The 14,206-nt window shown below is 41.1% G+C and overlaps 2 protein-coding genes across 3 annotated transcripts in view; one reads left to right on the top strand and one right to left on the bottom strand.

Annotated features, from left to right (window-relative positions):
- Positions 1 to 4,445, bottom strand: part of LOC117554308 (PHD finger protein Alfin1-like) — a 9,676-nt gene extending 5,231 nt beyond the window's left edge. Inside the window, exons 1-6 of one of the 2 annotated variants that reach the window (XM_034228692.1) lie at positions 4,259 to 4,445; positions 3,903 to 3,991; positions 3,696 to 3,801; positions 3,399 to 3,468; positions 2,510 to 2,568; positions 2,003 to 2,186 (exon numbers count right to left, since the gene is read on the bottom strand). In XM_034228692.1, the coding sequence (XP_034084583.1) occupies positions 2,094 to 2,186; positions 2,510 to 2,568; positions 3,399 to 3,468; positions 3,696 to 3,801; positions 3,903 to 3,991; positions 4,259 to 4,318 (477 nt within the window). In that variant the 5' untranslated portion in view covers positions 4,319 to 4,445 and the 3' untranslated portion in view covers positions 2,003 to 2,093. Of the gene's footprint in view, positions 1 to 2,002; positions 2,187 to 2,509; positions 2,569 to 3,398; positions 3,469 to 3,695; positions 3,802 to 3,902; positions 3,992 to 4,258 lie in introns of those variants that run through there. The other variant, XM_034228693.1, reaches the window with a different exon arrangement.
- The window catches only part of cnstb (consortin, connexin sorting protein b), a 45,440-nt gene that overhangs the window by 4,830 nt on the left and 26,404 nt on the right, over positions 1 to 14,206 (top strand). The window lies entirely within an intron of this gene.

Here is a 14,206-nt window from a genome sequence, read left to right on the forward strand (position 1 = left end):
TTCGGGGCAATTTCGACATGAAAGTAAGCGTCCTTCAGGTCGATGGTTGTAAACCAATCGCCCGGCCGCACCAGCTCCAACACCTGTTTCATAGTCAGCATGTGGAATTTTCTGCATGTAATGTGCCGGTTCAGGCCTCGAAGATCCAAAATGGGCCTGAATTCTCCTGTTTCTTGGGAACCAGAAAATACAGGGAATAATGCCCCTTCTCTCTGTCTTGAGGGTGCACCACAGACACCGCCTGTTTCTGCACCAGGGCCTGAACCTCTGCTGAGAGGAAACCTATCTCCTCCTGGGATGACAGATTTGCCTCTCTTATGCCTCTGAATGGAGGAGGGATGCTGTGGAACTGGAGTGAATAACCCAGCCTCAGTGTCCTGTCCATCCACTCTGTTAACACACAACTGTTTTTCCATTCCCCATAACATTGTGTTAGGGAATGTGCCATCAGCTGTGGAGCTGTAGCTATAAAGCTGTGATACTCCCTGGTGGCCCACTCCGCCGTCAAACCCTCCATAAAAGGAAGTTTGACCCATGGGGGGCTGACACAGAAAGGGCCGTTTTTCAATAATGCATTTTTCACCCAGAGAAAAAAATGGCCGATTTTCCACTGAGGTCCCTGAACGCCCCACAGCCCGCTCTCGCGAGAGCGCACGCTCCGCCGTAATGTTGTTTTCTCTCAAGGAGCAAAAAGCATTAACCGGAGTTTTTACACTCGGCGTGATGTGCTTTCTAACAACCTCACGCCGCCCATAATGCCCTTGTACCCGCATAGCATTCTGATGCTTCCTGCGGTTTATCACATGCGCGCACCCGCTGGTTGCTTCCTGTACTGGAATCACAACTGGGGTGGCGAAGGGGGAATCTGTACAGGCATTACCATGAAGTGTGGGATTGTGGAAAGGAATGACTCTCACAACGGAATAATTGCAATCATTGTTATTTATGCACACAGTGGGATCATAAATATTGGAGGCAGGATTCATCCTCGGGTCCCGGGTGGAGAGAGCCCTCTCCACCGGGACGCTACCCCCCGCCGCCCGTCAACTCCGAGCGGGCGGCGCACCCCAACCCGCGGTCCTCTGCTGACGCGGGTTCGGGGCAGGACTTCTCCGGGATCGGAGCCACAGCCCTGCGCCTGTCTCTCCTTCTCTCTGTCGGTCCGCGCTCGCCCCGCTGAGGGAGAGCCAGCGGCAGCATCCGGCTGAGCTGCTCTCTTTCCTCCTCCAAGCGGCGAAAGCGCTGTGTTACCGCGGTAACCGACCCAAAGAGCCCTGCCGTGGATATGGGGGCTCCCAGGAGATCGTTACGGTCCGACCTGGACAATGCCGTGAGCCCTAACCACACATGTCGTGACCCCACTGTGGCTAGGGACATCACACGGCCAGCTGCAGCCGCCACACCGTTCACCAGATTACTAATCTGTCCGATGCAGCGTTCTGTATAATCGCCCTGAGGCGAGGGGGCGGAGGTTTCTGGTTGCGGGGTAATTAGTGAAACCCCCAACACGCCCAGGTTGTTGGCCGCCGCGGCCATCTGAGCCCCGAGGCGGAATATCTTATCTAGATACTCCAGCGCCTCACGATCACGAGGCAGCGGGGGCAGGGGCCTTCTCCCCAGCCAGCTGCCTGGGGAAGCAGATGGGCCGCCAGGCTCTCATCTAAGGGGGGCACACCGGGACACGCTGAGTCCTGTTGGCCCTCTAACTTGAGCAACCCCATCATGCCGGTGTTGTGTCACATTATGCCTCCCCTTCATGAAATGCCCCCCTTGTCACGGGAACGCGCATTTCTAAATGACACGTTTACACCATAGGTTTACACCTTAAAACGATGTTTAAAACGAAAAGTAATTTTATGACAGGCCTGTCCATCACAATATGCCCCCCCTTGCTATCTTACAAAATAAAAGTGTCACATTCATGAAACTTGCTCCATTTATTGGTACCAGTCCTAGAACCATATCCTGAAAAATGCTTGAGGGTGGGATTCATAGAAACCTCTTTTGGGGTGGGGTGCATTTTATGACAGGCCAAACAATAGTTGCATTGGTTGAAATGACAGTGGACAGTTAATGATGGTTCCTTCGGGGCATTATGTGCATCCAGGGCACAAGTACGGTTGATCCACTGGAGGCCTTTGTACACATTGGTGGTGGTACCACCGCTGACAAATGTCACAGCAAATCTGAGAAAACAATACTTGTTATGTAAGGTATGCATTATGGGATTTTTTTATGATAACAGAATATCTCTAATGTATTTCCCACTAACATTCTAACCATTCCTTCAATAATCGAAATCTTTCAAAAACATAAATGTTGTGTTATGAGAAAGAAATACATTTTCAACAAAAATGTATGGAAAAACAAGCAAAACATTAATCCTTTATCAGTTAATGCTGAAGATGCCAAATATAGTAGCAATTACCAACGTAAATGTTATGTTGATAAAGTCTGGAAACATATTTCTGCTAATTTTCTTTATTTGTAATGTGCAATAGGAAATTACCCAATGTTCTTCATCCTGCTCCTCCATCCCGCAGTAAAAGCAAAGCCTGCTTAGATCATCTGTTGAGACAACAAGTAATCAATATCTTCAGATAAACCACATTGCAGATTTGGGGTCAAGGTGACCCATTCCAATTTTTGACTAAAAGGTCAATTATATAAGGACACATTTGTTGTGGTTTTTTATTATTTTGTGTGAAGAAAAGGCAAAACACACAAACACATAGATTTTCTAAATGATTAAATCTGAGCACAGAAGAGCCATCTGCTCCTTCTTTCACTCTCTCCTTACCCTCTTTAGAATGGGAACCTGCACAATGTCATTACAAAACATCCAAAAACTTCTTTCGCACTGCACGCATCAATTTAAGTTTGGTTCTCATGGTTCTTTTGTTGTTCATCACATGTATTAGCTTTACAGCTTTGATTATAATAAGTTCAAGGTCAAAATTAACTGAGGATATCAGTTAAAAGTAATACACACCAATGAGCACATTGAAAGGAGGAAGATGGGGAAATCTCACATCTTAAATAAACCACAGAATTGAAAGGGTGTGTTAGAGTGTGATGTGTGTAGCCTATATGAAATTGCAGATGAAGACGCCTGCGATGCTTCATATGTTATCTGCTTGGAGTTGAGATACACAATATACTGTATGTAGTGACTATTTACCCTAATCTATACTTAAGCCACTGTGTTGCTTTTAAAAGCCTGATAATGTCCCTGGTCAATATTAACCCAACAGTACCAATGGTCCAAGCAGTGATACAATACAACAATTTGCATGGCACATTATTAATATACTAGGTTATTGATGCATACTTATGAGATACTATTAATAAAAGTAACTACATGAAGTCATTGACAATGTTGAGAAAAGGTAACAAACCAGATTCTCTGAGGAGAGAAGTAGCAATGTCCAGCCTCAGCTCGTGCACTGCCTTCTGTGAGGTTTCAAACTCAATTGCCTCCCCCAGTCAAATGTTCTCTGCAAACTGAAGAGAACCTTGATTAGTATATGGACTGCATGGTCTATGATTTTACCCTCAAATGGAATACAGTGTAGTTTGACACAATTCAATACATCTTTGATCAAGATGTATAAAAGCAAGTCAAGATATTCAGTCTAATTGCTACTGAATTTGAGTTTGAGAGTAATGTTTGGCTAAATGCATTTCACACTCACTTTTAAGGCCAGGACACCACAGGATGTGCTGTCTTGTTGGCGATTATGGGGGAGGGTGCTGCATGTCCACCTTGACACCTTGCAGCCTTTCATCCTCATAAAGGCTCTACAGTATGTAGATAGTATGTATGTGTCAAGATGCAGCACATCATTGTCAAAATACTCATACAACACCGGAACTAGTACACTGTATCAAATGTAGCCTACCTTGTAGACTGCAGGCACACCTTCGTTTTGCCTTTCCCTTCTCCAAGTGGATCCAAGAAGAGGGTTTTCTTCTCATGGGGGTACATTACCTTTTATTATTCACATGGAAACACAACATGCATTAGGCAGGAACCATACATTACGCAGGTACGATGTAGGGTATTGTTTAGATGTTATCAATAATAAGTGACAGCATTTTTGTGGCCCGGTTATCTTGCAAATCAAAGCAACCGCAGCTCTCGCTCTGAGAGGTTGCCGCCACGTCGCCTCCACACACTGCCATACGTCCGGCAGCCGGGGCGAGTCGGCTGGACCGGCTGGGCCGGGCCATAAAAACCCTGACGGAGTTGGCTCACCGGTCTGGGTGGTAGCGGCGGAGGAACCGACAGGCCCGCACGCTCCGCTGCCATGGCCATCACCAGCGGAAAATCCTGTCGAACAGATCTGCGTGGTGGCCCCTCTCTCACGCTGCCAGAAACGTCTGACAGCGAAAAATCTTCCTCATCTTCTTCGTTTCGTTTTTAAACTCTTCGGTTGTCAGCTCGCTGAAGAGAAAAAGGATAATGCGCTGCGGGTGTAGCCGCCTTATATACTGTGGGCCTGCGCGCGCATTCAGGTAGGCTCGCCCCGATTGGCCGGCTACGTTTACGTAAAACTCAGTAGGTGAAAGCACGCACAGCATGATAGAGAGTAGTACCCATAGAGTCCAGTAGAGGGCGGAGCCTGTGTGAAATATAACGTATTGACATGTTGGTTGTATACATAAACAAGGTTTCAAATGTATTCATTATTGCATGAACATGTTTTAATTGGGGGTGGACGTCACATCCTCTAGGAGGGTCCGGGGGTATGACCCCTCGGAAAGATTTTTTTTTAACATTTTAAAGTAAAATGCTTCAATCTGGTGCACTTTGAGCACACAATGACTAGACTAGAGACTAGATCTAGGGGGTACAACTCTAAAACACCCATATGAAAAAGATCGGTTTACATTTTAATAACCAAATAAGTATGTGAACATAACCAATAACCTACCATAGCCAATAACAAATAAATGTGACGTATTTTATATTTGTTGTTCATTCATATCTTATTTTACCTAGTTAACATTTATTTATTCATGCATATTTTTAAATATCTCCTGTTTTAAACGATATTTTTGGTTACTGCCCTATAGTATACATTGGAATGATTTCAAACCTGTCCTAATAATTATAAAGGTGTGCCTTGGAAATATGTGTTTACATAAATTGTGACCAAACCGTGTGAGACCCACTGAGATAATTTAGACTAAAGTGAACTATCTAAACACTCAGAGTCCTTTACCTCACTGAGCTGTAGTTATCACCCTCAATCCAACAGCAATCCGCGGTACCGATGCGAGGTACTCTCTCTTGCTCGCTCGGAGGCTCTCTCTCACTTTGGCTGTGAGCTGCGGGCGCCTGATAAGTCAACATCCCCCACTTTCATCCCTTACAGCGACCGCCTAGTTCGCCAGTGCCAAGGGCCGGCCCTGCCTGGTTGTTCAGACTTAAACATTATCACCTACATCTCTGCTAAAAAAAACTTAGCGTTATGTCTGTCTCTTCTCTGCAAGTCTTTTGATATTGCCTGTTAAAAAGGAATGGTGATGAACGGCCTGAAAGCTAGGAAAAAAACATTTAATAGAAATAAACGCTTTGGAAAATTATGAGCAGTAATGTTATGTGTAAATTATTATGTTTTAAATAGGCTGAGAAAAGGTGGTACACATCTAGATGTTTATTACCAAGGATTAGGGATGGGTATCGTTAAGGTTTTAACGGTACTACTTTTATCGATACCGCTTATCGATCCGGTCTTTTAACCTTTTATCGGTTCTTTTGGAGAAAAAAACAAGGTAAACTAACTAAACAAATTGTGAACAAAACTAACTTTGCTTTTTATTTAAATGTAATACATAATATTTCACATCAAAAGAAACAACAATGTTTTAACAACTCGTATTAAATAATCTGATGACAGAATTGTAAACAGAATAGCTGAAACTTTAACAAAATAAATTACTCAGTTACCTCTAATCATTAACCCATGTTTGTATAATTGAGTTAACTCCGTGTGTTGTTGCTAGCATACATAACACCTGACGTGGAAAAGTTACTCGTGGATGGGGACAGGGCCGTATCCACCATTGAGGTCACCGAGGTCCGGACCTCGGTAATTATTTCCGAGCTGTGTATATAACAAAACTTGTGAAATAACTGCACTAAAAGGGATTCTTTGGAGTACTTTCATTTACTGACGATGGGGGCGCTGCATAACTAAGTAGCCTCGATTAAAGAAAACAGAAGAAGACGACATGTATCAACAAACCTCCGCAGCTCGGACTTGGACCGGATTGATTGATCGATTGAAAAGTTTATTAACAGCTTGTATATTGGGTACAGTACAGTACAGCTCAAAACATACAATTGTTAAGGGGATGCAGACCAGAGAAAGGCTTTCGTCTTGTTTACATCAGGGTCCCCCATTTCCAATTCATCATATCATTTAAGACATATAAGACATATTTGACATACAGATGGCTTATTTACAATTTACATACAGGTGGTTTTTTACATACAGATTGCTTATTTACAATTTTCATTTTAGATTTCGTTCTAATACATCCTAACCGGACATTTAAGACATACCAAGTCTACAGATATACAGTTAGTAACAGAGTCTAAAATGCGGGTATATACATAGATGGGGGGGGGTGAAGCTGTCCATTGTACGACAGGTTGAGATTTGTACCATTACCGGGGCCAGTTTTGCAATGCTCTCCCCCGAAGGTGCTCTTTAAGAGAGGTTTTGAAGGCAAGTATAGTTTTACTTTCCTTTACAGTTGTGGGAAGAGCGTTCCACCTTGATGTGGCATAATTGCGGAGCAGCGGAGGAGTGATGAAGTATTTAGAGATCTGAGTCCAGCGGGCTGCTTGTGTTTCTGTTCCTCAGAGGACATCATATGAGCAGCAGATCCTGTGTGAACGCTCTACGTTAGTCAGTGGACTTCCGACAACATGCACACTAACTTATATTGCCGCTATAGGCTATACTTTGGTTTAAATTGCGTGAATAAACTAGCTAGAGAGCTACAGTTAATTACATTCATCCAATGTCAGAAGGATTACCTTTTAACAAACGTTGTAACGCTTTTCTTTCATTTCAACTTCAGTAAAACATTGAAGATATAACATTATATTGTTTTCTTTTTACACTGACTCAGATATAATGAAAATACTACGTCAGTCGAAGCTCAGCTTTGGTAAGGAAGAGACAGGACAGGCAGAGAGAAATAGTGAGTGAGAAAGTGATGGAAGTCAGGGAGGAACTGCAGGTACAGTCACACCCCATCTATCTATCTATCTATCTATCCATCTATCTATCTATCTATCTATCTATCTATCCATCCATCCATCCATCCATCCATCTATCTATCTATCTATCTATCTATATATCTATCTATCTATCTATCCATCCATCCATCTATCTATCTATCTATCTATATATCTATCTATCTATCTATCCATCCATCCATCTATCTATCCATCTATCTATCTATCACCTAACTAGATCATGAAAATCCCCCAAATCTTGGGGGGGTCTGATCGAAAATAAAAAATGTTTTTACATGTCTCCAGTACCGATAAAAAGACCGATAACGTCGGAGCTTAACGGTACCACGGTCTTTAATAATTCCGCCCCGGGGCCGGTTAATAGCGGGGCTCGGTACCCATCCCTACCAAGGATTGTTTTAGGAAAGCCTGCTGAAAAAAACTATTTAGGTCTAAGCTGATTTTTGACCAGCCAGTAGATATTAGTCTGGAATGGTTGGCTGGTTTAGAGGGGTTTTGGACACTTTAGCTGTATTAATATATACCCACATGACAGCTCATTGTTACTTTGTAATTCTACTCCACTACAATTCAGAGGTTAACCTGGTATTTTTACTCAACTACATTTATTTGAGTTACTTTGCAGATTCTGATTAATGATGTGAAATATAAACAACCCTTAAATCAGGCTTTAGTTACACCTGAGTAAAATTCAGGGAAGGTGATTGTCAAGTACAATCAGGAGAGATATTTGATAGTTGGTGCTTGAGAAGAATAAACATTTATCTGCAGATCCCTATAAAGCATATTCATTACTCGTTATTCTCTACTAATAGTTAATTAAAGACTGTATATAATTGCTATTTTGTACATCCCCTTCAAGATTTCAAGATTTTCAAAGGTTTATTGACATATCATATACACAACTACGGCGTAGTTATGCAATGAATGAAAAACTTGGGTCACAGGTTCCTCAACAGTGCATTACAAGACATCTATCAGTATGTTTGTATACCTCCACCATTAAACTGTCATTCTGCACATTTCTTATACTATATACATACATAAGAGTATAATTAATGTGTATAATATCAGTTAAAATAAGTGCTTCAACATAGTTAACATTGCAGGAAAGCAATATATTAGACATTAAGTACTTTGTCAGGCTTAATATTTATCTGTAGATACCCCCAAAGCTTTTTTCTTATTTAAAACAAGACCTTAACCTAAAGTATTCTTTATTGTTTAAATAAAGGTTAATTAGTTTTTCTGTTTTGCACATCCTCCTATTAATATCTTTGTACATCCGGCACTAAACTGTTTGATTGTAGAGATCACTTATAGTATCTTCTTGATTTTATATATTCTATATTTCTATCATTGACCTTCTACCTTCCCCCTATGAAAGTATGTACTCTTAATATTTTTTTCATCAAATATAACATATTAAAAAAATTATTCAATAACGTGCTTTAACCACTAGGCGGTGTACACAAGGTACACACAGCATATAATGCCATAATAACTTTGTATTATTAGTGTAGGACACTTATATCAAATCAAATCAAGTTTTATTTATATAGCACATTTATAAACGATTTTTGGTCGAGCCAAAGTGCTGTACATATAATAAAATTAGCCTACAGTAGAGACACTTTACAGCAAATACAACAGCACAGATTGTTCAGAATATCAGTATGAGAAAAACGACACCCTCTGTCCTTAGTCCCTCACATCGTACAGGGAAACACTTCCAGAGAAAACCCACAGTTTAAGGGGAAAAAATGGGAGAAACCTCAGGGAGAGCAACAGAGGAGGGATCCCTCTCCCAGGACGGACAGATGTGCAATAGATGCCGTGTGTAAATCGAAGAGATAATACATTTTACAGCATATAGACCGAATGTTAGGAAATGCATGTGTCTGTAATAAGAAGATGAATCCACGAGGATGTCAGCTACAATCCTGAGGGAGCCATCAGGGAAGCTGCATGACGAGACCCAAGGCAGGACCGCAGAGACAGGTTCAGCCACGACCCGAAGTCCACGACTTAATCCAGAACTCGGGATAGAGGATCCAAGACACAGGACTACAGCAAGAGGATCAGCCTCGACTCCGGATCCCGGCGTAGATATAGATACAAAACAAGAAAAAAGATTTGGCTGGGTTAATCGGAACAAGAGAATACACAGACACAGACAGAGAGGGGAAAGGTCATTGGATAAAAGTTATTCTTGATAACCCCCTAGAAAGATCTCATGAACTTCCCCACTCAATCTATCAAGACCCGAGCAGTTCTATTAGAAGTCCAAGGTAAAGGCACAGGCCGGCGCATATCGCTCATGGAATCCCTCACCATATAAACTCTGACCCCTCAAGTGTACAAGTGAAGAGACACCATGTGTCAGCTCCTTATATATGTTTAACATCTGAATATGTGTAGTTTTATTCATGTTTTCACATCATTTTACAGGATATTGCTATATTATTTCACATATTGTAGTTCTACACATTAATATCTGATTTGAACAGAAAGGTATATCTATCATTTAATGGTAAGCTATTGAAATTCTGAATCTATAGATGTGTCTCCCATCACCCAAAACCCCTGACTATTCTCTCAACTCAGTATTTACATTCTTATATTCAAAGAAAATCAGTAATATCTTTAAAAACTACAAGTCCTTAAATATCAGCTGTGCACCGTTATGGTGTAAATACAGCCTATCTACCAATTGGATCAAATATAAAAGTCAGCCGAATTAGTGTTGATACTGCAAGGAGACGTATTGTGTGAAGATTAATTGCTGATATATTTATGATCCAAGTCACATATTCAATTTCGGTGGCAGTTCTTCCTGTTTGTCTAGAAGTCTTCTAATATCAGGGCTCTATAAATAAAGAACTACGGCAGATATGTAATATTTAATGCAGCCGAACCGTTACATATTACAATGCCGTTATGTGATGACTTCCAAAGAGAAAAGCAAGTAAACTTGGATTAAAGTATTATTATTTATTTTTTAAAATGTTTTTCGGATTTCATATCGCATTAACACCATATCCTAACGTGCATTGCGGCTAAACCATCCAATCACCGAGCTTAAACCATAGCTGAGAATCTTGGGTAATCAGTTCAGTGGGTGTGTATCCGTTTCCGGTTATTTTATTTTGAAATTCAGTTCCTGATTTACGCCAAAAAAGCCAGAGATTATAGAATTAAACAAATAAATAAAAACAAGGATAATTGTGTGTTATTGTTGAGTAAATAACAGTGTGTTATTTAGAAAAGAATAACAAATTAGAAGGAAAAAAAGATTAAAAAAATACTAGGGATGTAACCATACCAAAAACTCACGGTACGATAATATCGCGATAAAAAGTCCACGGTACGATATTTATCGCGATATTGAAAAATAAAGAAAAAAAATGTGAATTTGTTTTCTTTATTAAATAATACATCTGATTTGTACAGCATTTTAGTAGGATAGTAGTATTTTAAAGTGTCAACAATAAAATAATCAGACCCTGCAATAGAATAAATCAAGTTTCAATTTAGTTTTTCAAGTAACTCAACTCTAACTCACTCACTCAGCATCATCAAGGTTATATTTTAGGAATATGAGCATGTCCACATTTCCAGGTAGAAGCTGGGATGTTTGGGCGTTTACAATATCCCCTGCTGTGGAAAAAACTCTCTTGCTTGGTACTGATGTTGCTGGGACAGAGAGATATGCTTTGGCCATGGGTAACAGCAGTGGGTAAAACTGTGCATTGTCTCTCCACCACTTCAAAAACAATACAGTTTTTGCCAAGAAGGTGAGGCTTATTGAAAGGGCGAGATATAAATATACTGTTGGTACTTGTCAATGTCTCAAGGTATGTACATGTAGACCTGTAAATTCAATGTCCTTTATTGTTATCTGTTGTTTTATGTTCATGTTGTAACCTACTTGCTGCCATGTTGGACAGGTCTCCCTTGAAAAATAAATTGATGATCTCAATGGGACCATCTGGTTGAATAAAGGTTTAAAAAAATCGCGGTATATTTTGTCAGTCTCACGACGGTATTGAGACATTTAATTACCGCGATATCGCGATATTCGATATATCGTTACATCCCAAAAAAATACAGATTTCAGTATTCTGAGGCTCTGAGCCCCATTTATTTTCCTCACGGACGGCAAAAAAAGTCAGACATTATATGATTTAAAATAAAAACAATAATCGTGGCTTGATATTGAGTAAGAAGAACATGTTTTTATGAACCACACAGCTTCCGGTATTCCAAGACCCGACCGCATAAAAAAGACGTGGTGCAGGCACGAAACATACTACCAATAGAAATACATTGCTTTTAAAATCGTTCTGTGTGACACGAAAAAAAGGGGGAAATCCTGTTAGTGAACACGAATCAATAGATTAAATGTTGTGACTTTAACACGAAATGCCGTGAGACTGGGTTGGTTTTTCAGGGGAAACACAAACAGCAGAAAACGTTAGCTGCTAACTGTTGTTAGCTAAGACAGCTAGCTCTTGTTAAGGGAAGTAACAATAGCCTCCTAGCAAACTTAAAGAGCAACTTGCAGGTTTTTTTTTTTTACTAGATTTATGCTTAACCTTGCCTGAAAATTACAATTAAAAAAGTTAATGCAGGATTTGATATGTTTTACAATACATAAGGGCAAGAATTCAGAGGGGAAAGGAGCCGTTTTGAGCTCTGCTACTAAAAACGTCATACGTCAAACGCGTCATATTACGTCACCTGGGGGAGCAACTTCTCGGACTCCTTCTCTGCCCAATCCGCGGTAGTAGTTTGAGCGGTTGTGATTTAGTGAGCTGGTATTTTTTCGGTAATTTTACATTGCATTTCACCATTTTCATTCATGGTGAGCTTGTGTTTGTGCAGGTTGCACAAACTCCTGCCGGTCAGGACATCAAGTCCACAGTTTCCTTAACAGGAAAAGGACCGGAGCTAGCTTTCCTTCCTGGGTGTGTTGTGCGAGGTGCATCCACCTCCCTGCAGCACATACTCTCCACAGCTGAGGCCATGGGGTAGCATTTGCCACACAAGCACCTATCAAACAAAACGTTTATCAGGAAACCGTATTACATCTCTCTCTCTCTCCCATTCGCTCCTGTCTCTCTCCCTTCTGGTACGCGTAAGACGTAGTGTGGAGTTGCTTTAGGTAACGCGAGATACGGCTGATACATGCGCATTAGTTTCTGTTATGAATCAGTATCAACAGTCCTGCCAGTAACGTTACTATATTATCAATACTACTTTAGTTATAGCCTGATATATGATAGCTAACTTTACAATTTTGCGATGTGACCGACATTAGCTAACATTAACTGTGGCTAACGCCGGTCACTCACCAAGACAGCTGCCCTGTTCTCCACTGATTCTCCTCACACCACAGCTCCATTTCTCTCCGATGGCCGTTATTTCTTCTAATCCTTGGCTGCTCCTGGTCTCTTGGACGCCTAGCAGGCTCATAATTATATGGTTGTGGTCTGTCATATGCATTAGAATATATATTTTCAACCTCTTCTGTGTCAAAACTAGCATTGTGATCCATGTTTATTACTACGTTAGACCGGCCGCTCTCCCCCATGTGACGTCACACGCGGGAGGTCACACGGGGAGGCTTTTTTAATGCGGAAGTGAAAATGTCCAGAGGCGCAGGAAGGTATTTTGAGTGGGAGTGCTGAGGTGCTGGACACCAGTGAACAGTATTACAGGCACCATAGAGCACGCACAAAAGCGGGGATGCTCCCCCGGAAGATTTTTTTTTTAAAATATTGAAGTTAAAAGCATCAATCTGGTGCACTTTGAGAGCAACATTAAGAGATCTATGGATACAAATCACTCCCCTTTTAAACTGTATTCTTGTTTTACTGCCATATAGTATTTCATACCTGTTTTCCTTTATTCTCTTGTTTTTTTTATAACGATAATGATCATATGAAGGTGTGCCGCGGAAATAATCTTTTGAATAATTTGTGACCAAACCGTTTGAGACCCACTGAGATAACTTAGACTAAAGTTAAAGGTGGGGTAGGCAAGTTTGAGAAACCGGCTCAGGATACACTTTTTGTTATATTCCATGCTCTTAACATCCCGATAGCAATGAATATCGTAAGTGCTTTGACAAAAAATCCATAAAAAAATGTCATCTGTGGAAGCCGTAATACTGTAAAAAGTACAACCAATCGATTGGATTGCCGCCCTGTCTGTCAGCCTTTCATCTCGTGCACGCACAAATGTATCTCGTGCCCTCATTGGGCGTGCATTGCAGCAGTACTTCAATGACTCGCCAGCAACAGGTGGCCACTTTCACCAGTCTGCTGACGTCATGTGCGCGTTCATGTGTGTTGGAGGAGGTGCTCTGTAAGGAAGTCTGAAGGAAGGGGCGGATTCTTTTCGGTTGTGTACTTTCAAATTTTAGTGCACTCGAGCCGGTTTCTGAAACTTACCTACCCCACCTTTAAGCTCCCATACATTATTCTTAATTTTTTTCTACGCATCCTATTAGTCAGTCTCTGCTCTCGGCGTTTTTACTTTGTGTCACATTCCATGTTTGCAGAATTCACAACGTTCACATGACTGCCAACAGGCTGTGTTAGACACATAGTATCACACAGCTTTCATGGCTTTAGACCACTCATGCTGAAACTCTAGGTTTCCCGAAGCGTAATTAATTATATTTATCCACATCATGTCAGCCATTTTCTATTCAACTTTTACCAATTGAAAGAGGAAGCCATATTTTGTAGCAAGCTAGTATAAATGATTACGTACAAAATTGCACCAGTACTGCACAGCTTTTTGAAGTCGCTTCCATTTGGGAGGCTAAGAAAGACACATGCATGTGTTTACCTGTAGCGTACAGGAAACAGTCATAGTTCAAGGGTACATAGTACATAATTCATAACACTACTCAAA

The sequence above is a fragment of the Gymnodraco acuticeps genome, unplaced genomic scaffold (genome assembly GCF_902827175.1).
Source record: "Gymnodraco acuticeps unplaced genomic scaffold, fGymAcu1.1, whole genome shotgun sequence".
NCBI classification, from domain to species: domain Eukaryota; kingdom Metazoa; phylum Chordata; class Actinopteri; order Perciformes; family Bathydraconidae; genus Gymnodraco; species Gymnodraco acuticeps.